General features: G+C 40.1%; 1 protein-coding gene across 4 annotated transcripts in view; it reads right to left on the minus strand.

The window, feature by feature from the left end:
• Nucleotides 1–18,462, minus strand: part of syngap1a (synaptic Ras GTPase activating protein 1a) — a 43,477-nt gene extending 25,015 nt beyond the window's left edge. For 3 of the 4 annotated variants that reach the window (XM_017422768.3, XM_017422784.3, XM_037975845.1), the window contains exons 1-4: nt 17,566–18,462; nt 11,269–11,372; nt 1,964–2,052; nt 1,687–1,808 (exon numbers count right to left, since the gene is read on the minus strand). In XM_017422768.3, the coding sequence (XP_017278257.2) occupies nt 1,687–1,808; nt 1,964–2,052; nt 11,269–11,368 (311 nt within the window). In that variant the 5' untranslated portion in view covers nt 11,369–11,372; nt 17,566–18,462. The remainder of the gene's footprint in view (nt 1–1,686; nt 1,809–1,963; nt 2,053–11,268; nt 11,373–17,565) is intronic. The other variant, XM_025007056.2, reaches the window with a different exon arrangement.
• Between the last annotated feature and the right edge of the window lie 380 nt (nt 18,463–18,842).

The raw sequence follows: 18,842 nt of genomic DNA on the forward strand, positions 1-18,842 counted from the left end.
TCTGGGAGATTCAGCCTCTCTAAAATGCTCTTTTAATACCCAGTCTCCTTGCTGACCTGTTGCCAATCAACCTAATTAGTTACAAACTGTCCCTCCAGCTGTTTTATCCATACCGCTTACTTCTGCAGCCTTTTGTTGCCCCTGTTCCAACTTTTTTTTCGAGATGTGTCGCTGCTGTCAAATTCAAAATTGCCTTATTGTTTTCCAAAACAAGCAAACTGCCAATGCCCACCAACTAAAGCACCTGATAATTCCACAGGGAACAGGGTTTAATATCGATCCTCTCTGCATGCGCCGCAGAATGCAGCACATGCAAAACGCTCCGACCAACCAACGGACTTGGCAGCTGAGGGAGAGCAGCTGCGTTGAAAAGCTCGAGTGTGAAGTTGGACGCCGAGGGTTTGCAGCAAAGTCAACTTAACACCGCTGAGTGAATTAAGCATGTGTGGGCCGAGCTCAGCGCGGGCTGTGAAGGCAGCGGTGATCGGCTGTGGTTAGAGGGGAGAGCACGCTGAATGAGGCGGCGACTTAAACCCCAACATCATTTAGCTCCATCAGCGCCGCCCCCACAGAATCGGTTTTGTTATTACATAATTTGCTTTAACAGCTCAAGTTGCAGCCTTTTCTTACATCCTTTCTTGATCTCAGGGAATTGGACATCCACACCAGCCCTAAATACGTCTATAATGCATCTCCTGCTGCGACAGAAAAGTGTGCTGTCAGCACTGCATTTTTTTTTTTTACTCTTTCCCTCCTGACGTCTTTGTATTTCCCATATGTGCATCGTGACTGAATTGTGTGAAGACTGCATAAAATTTTGAACACAATGCAAGCAAGATCCCACTGGGATGTGACCTCACTTTGAAATACAAAACAAGGGGAAAACAGCTGTCATGAGAGGCTCTGAAGCTGCAAGATACTGGATCCTGAGATGGTAACACAAAACAAGGCAAACTTAATGAATGTAAACACAGTGGAAAAGTGATTTTGTGGAATTTTGCTTAGTTTGTCTCCTGTCGATTTAATTAAATTTGTCTAAAAGAGCTTTAATTAAGGTCAAATGTATTAAAAGATTACCACAGTCAAATCAATAAACTGGCCTCAAACCTGGAATCTAAAAGCAATATTTAAAATTACTGATGGAGCTGAACATAAAAAATTAAATATCATCAAAAAACATCAAGAAACACAAATACGAAGTGAAGTTTTTATAAAGCAATATAAAAATGTATTGTTTCCGTTCAAACAACCTGAAGGAAAAGTTTAGATTGTGCCTCTGAAATATCTTACCTGTTATAAATACGTCTTTAAACAGCCCCAGTTTGGAGAAAAGAAAGTTGAATTCTGACCAGATTAACAAAGCAACAGCTAGTCTGAGTGAGGCCAAGACCAAAATGAACTTTGGCCATTTTAAAACAGCTCTAATCTAAAAAAGAATCATGGCAATTCATGCAAAGACTACTTTAATAACATTTACTTCACCATCACCTGCTCCATATTGTTAATAATAAACAATTACCACACCGGAAAGAAACAAAAAAACATCTTTATTGGTTTCAAACCAGGGCCTCACGGAAACGTTTTATTCTATCCTTGTAAGATGAGTTGTGAAAGCTTTAAACATAGATGTTACGCACAACTATTTCTTTATCTATTTTAATTTCCTATTCTTTCACATAAACTCACCTCTCCACATCAGCACTACGAAACCGGGGCAGAATCATCTGTTTGAAGCTGCTGGTCCGGTCCAGTTTGGGCTGACTTTTTGCCCTCTTGATGGAACCCTTCAACCTTCGATTGAGGAAACTCTGAAGATTCGACACAACGGGAAAACATGAATCATGAGCAGAGCGGTTCCAGGAGTGCTGCGCAGACTTTGTGGCCCTAAAGAGGACGTTTGAAAGCCGGCTTGTGGTTTTAATGCGCTCAGACAGAACTGCTTGTATGGTTTTAATGAACTCACCGGCTGCCGGAACGGCTGCGGAGTCGTGTTGGGAGGGGTCTCCATACTCGACTGTCTCACAGAGGCAAAACTTGCCCTGCGTGATTGGTCTGTGAGAAAACAGGGTCAGAGATAAGTAACAAGAAGAAATGGTTATAAGAAAAGAATTAAATGTGAACCAATGTACCAACTACCTAAATTTATGTTTTCCTAAACATTTTGTTTGCATTTTTAACTCCATCTTGGCATCTTATCATCAGAAAACAACTCGTTTTGTGCAAGTCTGATTGCTGCAAAACTGCAAGACAATCAACCATGCATAAAATCACCATGTAGGGTTGTCAGAGTGCTAATAAATAGTAAATATTGCTTGTGTCAGTTTTGAAGCTATGGTACATGACACTGAATATTTATGACAACTTGTGTCAAATCTGCTACAGGCTTCAGTCAGTTCTTAAATAAAAACATGAAATGATTAAATGATATTCTGTGTATTTATTTTTTGCATAAATATCTGTCAGAACCAACTGTCTGGTGGCTTACGTGACTGAGAGCACAGAAGATGAAAAGGGGTTAAAAATACATATCATGAAGCACATTGGATTGAACTGAATTAATATTTTAACGCCTGAATGGTAAAAAGTCATAGTTTTATTGAAACTCATTGATGAGTGTGTCCAGATGACATCACAAACCCAAAGTGCATTGCTCTATAATGTAAAATATGCTATAAAATTCAAATATTTCTAAGTAATCAAAACATTTGAATTTATTTTTTTCATTTGTTTTAACAGGAGAGTGTAAAAGGCCATGAAGCTCTTCAGTATCATGTCCAGAACAGATATATAATTTACTGTATTAAGTACAATTCACTAAATTATTGTCACTTTCTCAGAATATACTGCACTTTGAGGACGTAGCAGGTAATTCTCTATCGACTGGAATCCTTTTATCCCGTTTTCACGAGTTAATTATCGGTTCAGTCGAAGTTCGTCTCAGAGCTTTGCAGCCACGGCTTCGGCCACATAAAGAGAAGGAAACGCAGCAAAGAGGACGACAGAACGCAGACTATAAGCAATATTAGCAATGTATCTGCAAGGCAAAGCTCAAGCCAGAGAACAATACCAACACGAACGAACAGACACAAACAAGCGACTGGCAGTCAGAAAAACCCGTAATCACCTCCAGATGGAAAACTTTATGTAGCTGAGGTCAGTGAAAAAAAGACACAAAAACTCAGCGAGAGCTATAGCACAAGTAAGACCCACACTCCAGTGAGTCATGGAGAAACCCATGGCTTTAGTCTGACTTTAGGCTAGCACAAACTCTGCAGCGTGATTATGGATCTATAAAAGTATGAGCAACTATTTTTAGGAAATCTCGGCTGACGCGTTCCCTGTATGTCTAAGGAGCAGGCTGATGTACAGCAGCGTGAGGAGCAAAGGAATTCAGTTCGAACTTCTTTATTTTCATTTCTACATGTTTGAAAAAAAGGGATCGATGACTGATGCAAACATAAAAAAACATAAATGTCTGCGAGCTGTTTTTCTCAGATTATCCAGCTATTCCGACGCTCTTTTTGTACAGGCAATTTGGGGCACAGTGTAAATTTATTTCCTCCTCCTTCCTCTACAAGTTAAGCTGTTCCCTCCTTTAGGCAGCAGGCTCTTATTTTAGGTGCACACCGTATAGCCGTTGTCATAAAACAGCAATAAAAAGTGGAATAAACCATGTTGAAAAACAAAATGTGGCACTTATAGGCAAACAGCGTTTTTAGATCAAGTTCTTTAATAAAACTTTCTATTTCTTTTGTTTTTTTAAGCTGGAAGCAAGCGTGCAGGAGCTCAGTTGGTGCCTTATGTCACTGATTCATCAAAAAAAATTGTTTTTTTAATCTAAAAATGTGTCCTGTGTTATTCACTGCAGTTTCTATTTTTGTCCGTGAATGATCTGCTGGGGTATTTTTATTTTTTTAGAAGTTGCACATTACCCCGAGGAGCTGTTTTATCCTCTTTTTTTTTCAACAAAGAAACAAGACACCCTGTCATCCTCTGATTTCTTCACTCCCAAAGCCTGTAAGTAGGCTACTCTCCAGGTTCTATTCTGAATCCCAGCTAATTGTTTGGTATCCATGGAAACAACTCCAAGGGCTTCTACTTGAAGTGTAAAAGATATTGACACGGCAAAAGAAGACAGAAAATACACCGAGCAGCGTTCTGCGCAGCACTGCGTTTTCTGCGACCCGACGTGACGAGCGGAGTAATCAGACGCATCAGCTGGCAACAAGTGGGGAATCTTCCTCAGCTGGAGGAAATGTTTCAGGTTTCCTGTTTGGTGTGTCATGCGGCGCTGAATCATAACACATCAAATCGATTCCGTGACCCTGCAGAGACGTATCCACCGTCTTTCCACCTGCCACAAAAAACAGCCGCTTGCAACAATACGAGAGGAAGGGGATGTAAGTAAACGTGACATGTTAGAACACATGGATTTGTTCAGTTGGGCCATTCTGAATGTAAATTGCTCTCAAGACGGAGCGTGTGGGTGGCAACAGCCTCTAGCTAACTGTGATACAGAGAGAGAAAGACAGAAAGAGAAAGACTGTGAGTGGGTGTTATAGAAACATACTCAACCTTTAGTACGGCTATTAATATAGGATTGAAAACTTTGCAATCTTAAATGCTTAATTTTCTCTTTTTTTTACAAGATCTTTGTTTTTCCTGTGAAGAAAAATTAAAAACAACCACAGAGTTCTAGCGTGTCATCTCTCAGTCTAAAGCCAGCATCTCTCAGCGGGCTGCGGCTGCAGGCCTGGAGCTGATCCATGAGCGAGTCTCCGAAATGTCTCAAAACGTTCGCAGGGCTTCCCAGTTACAAACTTGTACGCCACTGAACACAATTTTGCAAGCTGTGCGCAAGATAATAAGCTGTGATTTTCAAAACCTGGCCGAGCAAAACGAGGCCTCATGGCTCAGTGAGACTCCAAAGGAAAATTTCCCTTTTTTCCTCACAATTTTGAGCCACCAACTAGTCTCTAACAGTCGCAGCCCAGTGATTATTCCATTAACCTGTTAAACAACAGATTACTTGGCTTTGTTGGCTGTTAAAAAGGCATAATATTGGTAAACATAAAGATAATTGTTCACATTTATACTTTACTGGCAAATGAAACCTCGAGCCAAGACATCAAACTGTTCGCTGACAAAAACATGCCTCTGGTTCATTCTAAAGGATGGAGTTGAATACATATTTGTAAAAAATTAAAATGCCAATAACTATGACTTGCAACCTAAAGTGCATACAGATTGTTTGTTAATGGTCTTGTGCTGTCACCAGTAAATCTATGTGGTTCATTGACTAAACAGGGTGCAAAAAGCACCTGAAAGGTAAAAATCTTACACTTGAGTCACACTGACAGCATTTATTTATTTTTGCCAATCTTGATTAAATGGGAACGTCTTTTCGACATCAATGACTCAGTCCAAATGAGCCCACTTCCAGCCTAGATGTCTACAGGCATCATTTCTGCAACACTTTTCTAAATCATCTGACAACAAAGGGCCTTGTACAAAATTCTGTAGCATTTAAAAAAAACATATACTCCTCAGAAGCAAAGCAAATGACTTCCATCAAAATGTGCATTCTGAACATTTGTCTTTGATTTTAAAGCACCCAAGATGAGATTTTTCCAACAGTATCAGCAGAGAAATGTGGGAAACTTAACGACAACAATAGGTAAGTTAGTACCTGTTCGTTGGCTTGCAAAGGCACTTGACGAAAAAAAGCAAGGCCCACGATTCAATGTGAAAAAGTTTTCACACATATTACACAAGCCGTTACCAGTCTCCCACAGTTTCATTTGTTCCGAATATTATTAAGGAGTTTGTGTTCTCTGGAGAGCACAACTAACTCTAAAAAAAAATGAAATTACGGCCCAAATTCCCACAGACGATACAAACGGAGCAATATATGCATGTTTCAGTGAGGTGGGGTGATAATAGACACAGTGCTTGTTGGAAGCAAGGAAATAGTTAAAGCAGTGAAACAAAGTCACTACAAGTATAAAATGACTTACTTCTTATCCTTGCACCGATTACAAATCACACTAATATTGGCGCTTTAGTCATTTAGGTTGTTTCAATACAAGAACAACAAAACAATGCATTTATTCATTTGTTTTCATTTCTAACCAGTGGGAGCTAAACTTACAGAGTAAGTTCATTGTGGCTGTCCGTAATGTTGATGTTGCACTCCAGTTTGATGAGACAGTGTTTCCAGTAGCGGATCGCGCTCAGGATCTTGTTATGACTGGTCTGCAGCATCTGACAACAAAGAGCCTCCAGTGACTCACAGACAGGCCTGCAGGGCCAGATGTCACATTCATGTCATATGGAAGTCCCTGTAATTGCCATATTCCAGCTAGTAAATACAGATCATGATGACAACAAACCGGCAATTATGGAATGGGAATTTGCGCCTTTTCAGCCAATAAACAAGTGAAGAAGAGAACATCACCAGTGCTGCTCTGATCCGTCTTTACACCCAGAATTAGCAGGAGTCAAAATTTAATCCATTTAAATGAAAGTTTATAACGCTTTGAACAAATCTTTGGTGAAATAAATTCATAATGAAGTTATTCTGGACTATAATAAACACCTGGTAGCATTTTACTTTTAAAAGTGATTGCAGCAAGACAAATATGGCGTCCATACAATAAACCCAACTTTAACTGTACAATGCATGAGTGGTTTTCACACTCAGTTTGGAAAACAACAGGTAGTTTACAGTCTGACAGTCCTCCCTTTATCACACAAATGTACTTTCTCCAGATGCCAGAATCTGCATAACAGCTCAGAATCCTTTTTGATTTTTTTAAGTAATTCCTGAGAATGATGATGAAGTGATTTTGATGAGGATCGCCACCGACACCCGCCTCTGCTGTCTGCTGACAAATTTTTCATCCGAGATTCGACGGATAAACCGCCTACTGGTGAACAGACCTTCTCCCTCCCTGTCCGTTATCCCGCCGACATCTGGTGCTGCAAAGCTGGCAGGACATGCTCACTAATAAACTGTCTTGTACGATTAGTTTTCTATAGGTAACATAGATCACTGCTGTTAAGTGATGGAAAGTTTCTGTATGTTGCAAATTTTAGGGATTTAATATCTAACCTGTTTGATGTTGGTTAAACTTGGCTGTTTTTACTGATTATGGTTCATTTGAGCTGAGAGAAATCTGCCAACCAGCTCCCTCATTTGACACACCTGCAATGTTTCAAAAATACAGAATTTTACTAATTTTGTAAGAATTTGAGACCCAATGTTGCATATCTGGTATAGCTGTTTTAATTATTCATGTTTGGCTGGGTAAGTGTGTTTTTGTCTGATGTGACATCCTAGAGCACAAATTTTAGGCTTCTGCACAAAAATTCAGAAGCATTTTTTTAATAAACTGAAGATTTGTTGAATGCATTGTTACATGTTTGTTAAAAGGATCCTTTCTTCTAGATTCATATATTTCTCTTGTTACTTCAAATAATGAAGACGTGACACTAATTTCAGTGTGCATTCAGTGTAATTTCATTTTTTGCATCTAAAACCATAAGTAGTTCTTATTCCTATTTAACAGTTTTCATTTTTATTTGGTTCAAAGCTTTAAGATTAGTCATTCTTGTAGCTTTTTGCTGTTTTGCAGCACTTTAGCTTTTCATTCAGGGTTTGTAAAAAATTAAAGGTTAGCTTTTATTGTTATCTTGGGAAAAAACAGCCGGTTCCAGATGTAACAAAAGTGCAAAGCAGGAAACTTCCTTTCCCCTTTTTACGTTCTTAGCCGAATGATTCAGAACTCACAAAAGTAATCAATTAAAATGCTTCTGCAACGCTTTACAAATATCAAACTTCAGCAGCAATGCAATCTATCCGGTTTTTATAAGAGGGGTTCTGTGAAAAGGTTATGCGTAATTCTTTTACTTGTTGTAGACAGATGAGCGGACAGACTGTCCGAGTGTGGACTGATGTCATCTTAAAACAACTCCAGCCTCAATAAATTTAGTTTTATAACTCTTTACAGGGCCTTCCCTTTCACATTACTTAGTTATTTACGAACCATTAGCTCATCAATCCAGTCATAAATAAACTCTATTTCTCCAAACTGAGGTTGTTAGAAGAGCTATGCACAGCAGGTAAGATATTAATAGTTTATGACCTTTCCACAGAACCCTACTTCAAAAAAATCAGAACTATCCCTTTCAATTATTCTTTAACAAGGACGTTTAATAAAAATGCAATGCAGTTCTCAGCTAAACAGAATGAACTCTGTAACAAAGACATGTCAGCATACAAATTACAACTAAGTTAGAAAAATGTTGAAAATTTCAAGCATCTGGCTACACTCTAGAGTCTAAAAAAATACTTGGAAAAGTCATTTATTTGGTGCAGCTTCACTATAAAATTCATATTTGGGAAGCAAGATGACATACTGTTGTGCTATCAAACTAAAATGAATTGAACTGAAATGGGGGAAAAAAGAGTGGTTGGCATAATTAAACTATTTTAGCTGAAAATTAAAGCCTGCAGAAGAAAATAATGAATTTGCGTGTGAAATTTAATTATGATCAATTAATGCTTCACTCTAAGACTAAGCTTTTAACCCTCGACGAAAAAAAAGGACCTATAACACGAGGCAAGTGAGAATAATATTGTCATTTCATGTATAATCCTCATCACCTGTGGTCACAAAGCCAACCAGCTTTACTGAATAACTCCGCAAAAATTGTGCAAATCTGAGCCGAAAGTTAAGGCCATTTTTATTAACAGTGAGCTGTCGAGACAATCAGCATGACTGACAGGAGAAAAACCTCGTCGCATCAATTTCGTGGCTCTTTGACAGGCCGGCAGCAACACCCCAGGAGGTTTGGCACGGTTTAAGCATGAGCTGTGATTTACAAAACACAGAATGACATCGGAGATGCCAATTGCAAAGCGACGCTGCAGCCGTGTAGAGACTGAAATAGAAAGCGATCGCATTGTGTAGAGTCTGATGCTGTTAAATTCAGTTCATAAAGCAAACAACAGGGCTCTTTGGCAGAGTTTACAGACCTTTTTGACCCGAACATATGCATTTGCACTGAGGAGATAATGGCACTAACAACATAATTATTCCTAATCTGAAGATGTTGGCATTAAATAGATGCTCGGAACGAGAAAAGTTGTGCTTGTGACTGGATTTAGAGCCACTGTGATGCTATGTTTAGAAGCACCACCGTAATGAGGTAGATGTAAACTGCGCAGAGGAGGCAGAGCTGCAGGATTTAAACGAAGAGGTGGATGGAGGGGTTGAGGGAGAAGGGGCAGTGTGGGTGTGAGGGAGGGATCCATGGGAAACAACCTGCAATCAGCTCGAAACCTGACAAATACTTTCAGAGAATCCGATGGAGAAACATGCGAGTGACTCCCAGCATCGTGTGTGTGTGTGTATAAATATATATATATATTTATATATACCTCTGGAAGGAGGGAGGCACGAAAACAAAAACGTAAATAAAACAACCTGATGTTGCTTTCCGTCACGTGTGTTTTCCAACATTCCTGTCTTTCTGCTCCGCCTGTGTGTGAAAACTAGCCAACGGGACTGTGGCCTAGTTACCATGGTAACGTGTTCACAGCTTGTGCGCTGCTCTCCATCAAACTCTCTTCGTTTTCTACTAATGTATTTAGAAGCATTATTGCTGCGCTTCTAAGTGTGCAGATCCAAATTAAAGAGCTAGGACTGAAGTTCTAGAGGTTAACGGGATAGTTCGGATCTTTTGGAGGTAGGTTCTGTGGAAACATTATGAATAATCATTATCATACCTGTTGCCAAGACTACACTGCTATGTGTATTTCATTTATACCCAGTGGGTGGCGATAATGTTCACATTAACAACATATCAAAATACAAATATATATGTATTCTGAGCAAGGCTGAAGATTCTGCTGAAACACCAGTGGCTTGTTTTTTACCATCATTTCCAATTTTACTTTCAGTTAATAACATTTTCAGCACACAATCAAATTTTATTGCTGAATGGATCAGGATTTTAAAAAATGCCAGATGTTTTTTGTTATTTTTTTAACTGTAAACAGTTTTTGTGGGGTTTTTTAAGAGCACAAAGTGACAAAAAAAAAGCCACGTCTTCATTTCTCAAAAGCTTTTTACTTTAAGTCTACATGAATAAACACAAAAAAGGGGGGTTAAAAATTTCCTTTTTGGAAAGTGTTTTTTAAAACTTCAGTCCTTCTCACCAAAAATTGTCATCTGTATGTGAATAAGTTGTGCAAACAAGGCACAAAAATGTCTGTTTTGAAAAATATCTACATTAGTGTTGACAGAATCCAAGACTAAAGCCAATTTAGATTAAATTTTATGGTTAAAATAACAAACAGTAGCAGCAGAAGCAGCCAGCTGTAGCACTTTCATTAAAGCCTGGAGCACTTCCAGGAGGAAAATGGTAATATTTTGGTGAGTAACTGTGTAATAAAAAAAATCCACATCAGTGTAGACATTTTTTAAAAATAGCACAAACTTGAACTATTAAATTTTTAAGACTGGAGTTGTTTTAGGACTGCATCTACAACAGGTAAGATATTAATTGTTAATAACCTTTCCACAGAACCCCACTTCAAAGGATCTGCACTATCCCTTGAAGTGGTGATTTTAAATGCTCGTGTTTCCCGTGTAGAGGTGCATGCAGTTTCAACAAAATATGCCTAACTCTCCACTTAGAATTTCCCTACAGTACCCATAAGCTGCAGAGCATGTTTGTGTAGTTCTAACGTTTGAAATAAAACAACAGCTTCCCGTGCAAACTGTCAATGATTTCCCTAGTTCCTGGTGGTAATAGAAAATGCTGGTTTCATCTGGGGAAAAGGAAAAAAAGAAAAACCTGGCAGGTATCAAAGCTGGTGTAAAAGGCAAATGACGCCATCAAACCGAGAGGATGTCAAAATAAAACATTTGGAGTGTGACAATGCGAGGCTCAGAGGATGAGCCATGTTTCAGTGGAGGATAAAAAAAAGAAATCCACGATATGCCGAGGTATTTTTGTCGGTGCTGCTGAAAAGGACTGAAAAGCCATGACAGAAATAAAGCAGAACTGAGACGAGAGTGCATTTTGAAAAACCTATTCACTGACCATTGAAAACAGAGGAGAACAGCAGCCTAACATTTAAAGACATAGATAACAGAGAAAAACCTCGGCGGGCCACAGCAGACTGGAGACGAGACCGAGAAGCCACACAAAAAAATGCTGACAGTGAAGAGTTGGTTCTTAGCTAGACTGACTCACTTGGCGTTAAAACTCCAGGTCCACCACAGCAAACCTCCGCTTGACCAACCAAGCCAAACTGACCCTGATGCGGCAGCCACGTCTTTGACGATGTGTCCATGCAGCTATATGGCACAGACACAAGTAGAGTTTTGTGGGGTTTAGTTCTTGACACTCGTAAACCAACAACAGCAAGAATACACAGAGTGTGACCAAAATCTGAAAACAAAAGCTGGGTAATCACAGAGATGGTCATTTTCTGTTAAATAGTTATGAACCTCATCAGCCACAGAGAACAGAGTAAGCAGATGTCTTCGTCCAGTCAAACGAGGGGCCTGCTTTTAGCATTTTTCAGGCTTATAAAACAACTTTTTCCCAAAAACAATACACTGGTGTGAAAGAATGCTACAATAGCTAACATTAAACCTTCCGCGTGAAACCATTTATGTAGTTTGTCGCTGTTTTCCAAACCGAACAACGTCCATTTTACGACACAAATACGTGTGCTGAGCATGGACCCCCTGAAACGGACTGTGTTCATGCTGATGGTGCTGAATGTGTCAGTCCAACGGTGGCTGAGTAAACCTGACTGACTAGATAAGCCGCTCAGGATATATACACTCAGAGCGCATGTTCGCCTGAGAATGTGACGTGGTTCGACTAAGAAAACAGCGACAAGCTAAACAGATGGTGTCACGCAAAAGTGTAGAGGTTTAACTAATGTAGTATTCTTTCAGAGTGGTGTGTCCTTTTTGAGAAAAAGCGTTGTTTCATAGTCTGAAAAATGATTTTAAAAACTGGCACTGGTTTAGCCAGCCATTAGTTTAGCCTGGATGAAGACTTTTGGCCTTTTCTCCATACTCTGTGCTCTATGACTGATAAGGTACAAATTATTGGTAACTACTCGACAGACCATCAGTTCAAAATGATCAGACTATTCGATTAAAAAAAATGTGCTTATGAGGATAGAAAATAAGTTTCAGGCGGAACATTTTTCTTCCAATTAGACGGTTAAGAGCATCCTGTAAATTCTCATCAGGGGCTGACCTCGGGAATAAACAAATGTTTAGTCAGGAGCACAAACACACTCATACAACATAATGTTTTGGTGCAGGAGGTTCGTCTACATGCAGCTTATTGTAGTTGCCCTTTATGGAGTTCCAAGCTAAATGTCACAATGCTACTCAACCACAAGCTGCTACCATGATTAATTGATAAGCTTTCCGACAGACAAATCAGCATTTCGAGTCAAGCCGTGTTTGTGTGTGGTAAAAACACTCCACTTTAAATGGAAAATGGTTCAGTTTCCTGCTGGTGAATATCTAAAATAAGATATCTGTCTCCCGCCTCTGTGATAAATTGGTGAACATGCTAATGGCAGTAAATGGGAGGTCTGTTCCTTATCTAATGGTGTGTGCAAAATGCAGGTTTCAAATTGCTGAACTGAGGTCAGTAAACGTGTTTCGTCGGACCGAAACTGTCTCCCAGAATAGATGTTACCCAAATCCAAATGTTTTTAGGCGAGCGCCAAAAAACTTTCCACTGACAGAAAAGGTTCTCAAATTCTCTACAGTGAAGGTCAAACATCTGAAACAAAGAAAGGAAAAAAAAGATCTGAGTGAAGGTGGATTATATTTTTCCTTTCAGCTCCTTGGTGAACGTAGAAAAAGTCAAGTATTAGTTTCTATTTTGGAGTTATTGGAAAAAGCGAAGCAATATGTGGCATTTATTTCCAAAGTAAGCATTTAACTGTAACAGGGGGGGCTAAGAAAGATCACAAATTAGAAAAAAGAAAAGTTGTAATTGTTGCATTTATCCTAAATTTAAGTTTTCAACTGATTTAAATTCAGAATAACTCCTGTTTTGTCTCACCAACTTCATTCAGTTGTTAACAAACATCCATTTCTGCATTTTATGCCTGCAACACATTCTAAAAAAAACTACGACAGGAGCAATTTAGGACTAGTAATGAGGTGGAAATACAGAAATATGGTATTTAAAACAAATATATTTGTACTTTAATACGAAGTATGCAAAAGCAAAAGTGACCAGAGGAACTTTACTCTGTCTCTAAAGATAGAATCTCACTGGGAAGTATTTTAAGTGGCCATTTTTTTTTTAATTATGGCTTTTTTGTGCACAGCTTGTAAAATTGTATTCAAAGTCATGCACAATATTATCATCCACATCATCCTCACAGTGACCTGCTTTGTACCCACCTTAGCAGGAGTTTGAGATTTAATCTACTGAAGCACACTTTTGAGATGAAGAGATTTGACCAGTTCTTTTAATAATTCTTACGTATCACTGGCACGAATTTTCGATCTGAGCAGGTTTTCAGAGGGGAGCTCACACGCAGGAGTCAAAATACAGTTCTAGCGCTCTCGAGACGTGTTAGGGGCGCCTGCAACAAAATCAAGGGGGGGTTTCAAGAACATTTGTTGCGCAAATCTTTTGAACATGTTCAAAATTAAAGATCCAAGACTGCAAGCCTCCGGGACTCAAATGTCATCAAATCAATCAGTATCCCACATCTTTCTTTAAAGAAAACCCAAAGCGGGACCCTTTCAGGCAGCAACGAGGAAAAGCTTTGTCATCTTAATTTGTTTTCTTTTTACAATGCGCTGCAGGGCGGAAACGCATGAATAAATGTATATAAACGAAGTAATAAAAGTGCTGAGAAAATTCATGAAAGTAAACATGAAATAGGTTGGGTTTTCTCTACATGCTGTCTGCACAAAATAAATGTGAAAAAATAGTCAAGATTAATGTAAAAATCTCTACTTTTCTATGTTTTGTTGGCCAGTTCTTGTGACCACAAAGGATTTTATTTCTATGGAAAACTGCACTTATTAGTACCTTCCTTCTTTTCTCTGAGGGCCTGTTTTATGTCTACGTGAAGTAAATCGGCCTTTACACTTCGCCAAGAATCCTCTTTTCCAAATTCTGAGCACTTCCCCCTCTGTGAAGTACTTCCGCCCATGAACGGTTTACACTTCTTTAAAGATAAAACGCAAATTTATGTGTGGCAGTTCAACACGTTTAAGAGCCTCCTTTCCAACTCAGTTTGCATTCTTTTTTTGAAGCTCCTGCACACTTTCTGCACCTTTAAAAAAAGAAAGGTTGTTTTTTTGTTGTTTTTTTTCTGTACCAACGTGTTAGAGGAAGTGCAGGCGTCTGCGTGGAGCATTTTTAAACACCCCACTGATATCCTGATGACAAAATTTACATCAAACAAACCTTAACAGCCCCCATGTGTTGGAGGAGATAAATAAGAGGAGAGGGCTTTCTCTGTAAGCGAGAAAAAGGCACAATGGCAGCATTTTTTGGGAGGAAAATAGGAGGCTGGGAATGGTAAAGGATTACTGGTGAGATAAAAAAAAGGAAGAATATGGAGGAGAAATTATGGCCTAGAGCAAAAGAAAACATTTTGAAGAAACTCAGCTCATTGGAGCAGGTTTCTCCCTGTTTTTTGTTTTTTTTTTAGAGAAGATTCAACCAGACTGACAAAGCCTTTCTGTCCTTGGCAGGAAGATAAAGGCCCATCCATGCGTCGCACTGACAATGGCTAAAGAACGGGAGAATTATGATGGAAACTTGGTGCTGGAGGAGACTCAGCTGTCAAACAGTCAGACTCCCAGCTGACAACTGTCACAGCGTGGCACGGCGTCCAGATTCTCAGCCATTTGCGACAAATCGAGAGAAATTAATTTATGTCAGTGATTCATGCCTTATTTTTTATTATTTATTTTGGTAAAAGCAACAAAATAACTCCACGAAGAGATGCATGAGACACGGATAGTTGTTTTATCTGGAGGAGGATGAGGAAATCCGGCGATGGGGGGAATGAGTCAGAGCGAGCCGGACTTGTCTTCTTCCATCAGCCTCAGACATTTCATTACCAGATGCACTTTTTTCTGCACTGCATTGTTTTGGTGCTTTTTTTTGGTTCAGATGGAAAAGCCCACTGTGTGCAATAACTGCTACATAATGGGGCACGAAGAAAGCGGCCGTGCACAGAGCCCAAACATTAACTAAATCTAATGGCAGCTGAGATGAGGGAACACTGTCACAGCAATGAATAAATAATTCACTGCCTGTATATTCTGTGAGAAAATACATCTGGTGAAGCAACTGTTAGAAAAAGGGCTGCTTTTTTTTCTCCACCAAATTGCTAGAAATGCGAACTTATTACTGTCAAAAACTAAAATAAATTAGCAAAATCCAATTTTCTCCTTTGTCTTGGCACAGGTAAATTACAGAATCAGCTCTTTGATGGATAATCCAGCTGTCAGAACCCCCCTGTGGTCTGTGCAGGTGTCTGTGTGCACAGACAGCTAATTAGCAAACTCCAGGTATCGGCCGAACAGCATGAATGTCTGAGTGACGAGAAGCAGCTGATTGCTGCCAAACGAGACTTTGCAGTGACTTCACCTGAAGACAGAGGGCAGATCTTTTGAAGTGAGGTTCTGTGGAAAGGCTATGAAGAGTTAATATCTTACCTGTTGTAGATAGCTCTTTGAATGACCTCAGCTAACGAGCCCTATAGTCCAACGTGGACTGCTAACGTCATCAAACAAGTCCAGTCTCAAAGATTTCATAACAATTAATGTAGAAACTTTGTCAGTTTATCCAGCAGGAATAGGGTGATTGTTTTTCTTTTGGCCAGAAGTGCTACAGCTAGCTGCTGCTGTTTGCCCTTGCAAAAAAGTAAAAAAAAAAAAACAACAGAATTATATGTACATAACCATGTAATGTAAAATTGGTGGCAATGTAAAGCATAATAAAAAAAGCACTATAAAAGTTTTGAGACTGGAGTTAGTTTAAGCAGCAGCAGCTAGCTGTAGCATTTCCTGTGCAGCCTGGAGAACTTCTAGCAGGGACATCATATTTCTGCCGAACACAAGTGTCGTGTGAAACTGACAAACTGAGACTGGAGCTATTGTTAGACAGCAGCAGTCCACTTTGGTCTCGGCCCTGGTCGGACTAGCTGTTAGCTCGTCGGTCCAGTAAGATCCTTACAGGAAAACCTCAAGCACTTCACATGTGGGAAACCCTGTCAAATTAAAGGTCCAGCATTCCTTGAAGGAATGGATATCACCCGTCGCCTTTTGTGCCAGAGTTTTAAACTAAAATCCTCTTATGATGAGAAATGACGACGTTGGTCAAACCTTGTAAATGAGCCCATCTCACCTCTCATCGTGTGACCTGTCAGTGCTTGAAGTCTGGTTAGAAGATGACTCAGCTAATACCACACCACCTTTAGCTCAGTATCTGTGTAACTGACTGAGTTATTCAGCCATGTTTTTTAGTTGGCTGAATTCGATTAACTGTGGCAGCCATCTTGAACTGAGTCGACTCCACAAGTGAATCGGTTGTAGATGCACCTGAACGTGTCATTAAAATCTATCCAGTGGTTCATGAGGTATTTTGCTAACAGACAGTTAACATGAACGTTCGTGGGATCACATGTAAAAAAAAAAAAAAAAAAAGCAACGGTGTGTTTATTTTTTCTGCATGTGGAATTAGACTGTTTCTCCAAACTGAGGCCGTTCAAGAACTTATCTACAGCAGGTAAGATAATAATCGTTAAGGACCTTTTACCCCACTTCAAAAGATCTGATTCATGTGTTTAAAGACAGCAGTAAACTGTCCAGGCGTAACGAACAACTTTCAAGTCCGGAGCATCAAGTGTCATGAATGCAGCTGGGTACATCATATCATGAATTGAGAAAGCTCCTCGGATGAGAAGCGAAACGTCTTCAGCTACAGAATAGAAGTCCAGTTGTTTTTGTTTTTTAACTTTCTTTGAATTTACCATGGCCTGGATGACTGAGAATCTACACCAGCATACATCATATCGTGTGCATGAAGAACATCTTACAGCACTTTGCCAAAAAATAAAATGAGTTTTCCACCAATCAGCAGGAGGTATTTTATATAATATTGCAGCTCTGGTGAAGGGTGTGACCCTGAGGTCTAATTCCCTGCTAATGACATGATGCATGAAAGGTCTGACGGATCATCATCCAGCTGAAAGTAGCAGAAAAGCTCATTCGAAACCAAACATTTCTATTTGTGTGACCTGCTAGGGCTGCACACATGAGCGGGAGCAGAGGTCAGGCAGCCTGAAATGGGAATTCAACACAAATAAAAAAAACTGAATCTGTAGGATGTCTGTTCAGTTTGCCTCCTGCAGCACTAACATCTGGTGTGAACCCCTCCTGCCCACAAACAGGCGGACAAGTATCTTTGACAAAACTCCTTAAACACTTTCCTCTTCCTCGTCCTCTCTCTCTCCACCCACACAACACTTACCCGAAAAGACAGGACTCTCTAATGAAGAAATCTTGACAGATCTGTTACATCTGTGGGTGCAGACTGGATCCGGGTGCGTGTCTCTGTGGGGCACTTGGAGGAGGAGGAGGGGGGGGAGGGGGGGTTAGCAGGAGCCTCTTGGTGCGCAGACAAGAAAATCAGTTTGTGGAGACATCAGAGCTGAAATCAAAAGGCTGCTGTCTGTAAAAGGTGAGTTCTTCATGAGGCCGGCAGCTCCCTGTCCCTGTGTCCCCGTCTCTCACCTGTGCGCCAGTAACGTGTCCAAAAACAAGCGTCTTCAGCTCAGTCCATCACTGACTGAAGCTCTCCTCTCCTGCCTCTCCTGTCCCTCGGCTCCCTGTCCCCCAACTCCGTGGAAATCCTCGATCCCGATGCAGCTGGCTCCAAGAGAATCTCCTTCAGGAGCGCGTTTTGTCATCTTAATTGTCTGTTCTGGGCGCTGCGTTTGGTCACAGCTCCAGCGGGTCGTTCATGGTTAGAAGATGGTGATTGCGGAGATATGCCAGCTCCAACCTCCTCTGCACACCGACTGCGCGCTCCCAAACCTCCAAAAGCATCAAGATGGAAAAAGAAAAAATATATTTTTTATTAATATTATTATTAGTTTTCCTTTTACGTGTAATATCTAACAGTATGCGCTGCAGCAGGAGAAAAAAAATCAATTTATGCACATATATTGTAGTCCTTGATCGGGATGATTTAATCTGTTGGCAAGCGTCTGCAGTTCAATCCGGCTCGGCACAGCGACGCATCCATAATCCCAAAGAAAAGGCAAAGAAAAAAAATCAGAAATGAAGAGGTGGATGAGGTGCCGATGCTGAGCTCCTGAAGTCTGCCTGTCACACCTAATCCTGATTCCAGCACGGATGGAGAAGGCGGTCGGCGGAGGGAGAAGGCTCTGCCCGGAGGGCGGAGATAGTGGATGGATTCAGAAGCCAACGCCTCCGAAAAGCGTCAGAATCCACCCAGAGCCGAACCATCCCTGGACTTTACAACATTAGCAAAAACGACATATTAGATGGAAAATGTCCTGGGTAGAAAAAACAAAAAAAGTTCATTGAAGTTGCCTTCATTTTATCTTCCTTCCAAGCAGTCAGACCTTCTTGTCATATTTTTTCAAATGGTCCTCATCAACAGATCTTTCAGAGGTTTGGTCTGATATTTTTTCACTCATTTTCTGTCTAGCTGAATGTTTTTTTGCTTGTTAAATCAGGGGCACCACTAAGGGGGAGTGGAAAGGAGGCAATGGCCCCCTT

The sequence above is a fragment of the Kryptolebias marmoratus genome, linkage group LG5 (genome assembly GCF_001649575.2).
Source record: "Kryptolebias marmoratus isolate JLee-2015 linkage group LG5, ASM164957v2, whole genome shotgun sequence".
In the NCBI taxonomy this organism is placed as follows: domain Eukaryota; kingdom Metazoa; phylum Chordata; class Actinopteri; order Cyprinodontiformes; family Rivulidae; genus Kryptolebias; species Kryptolebias marmoratus.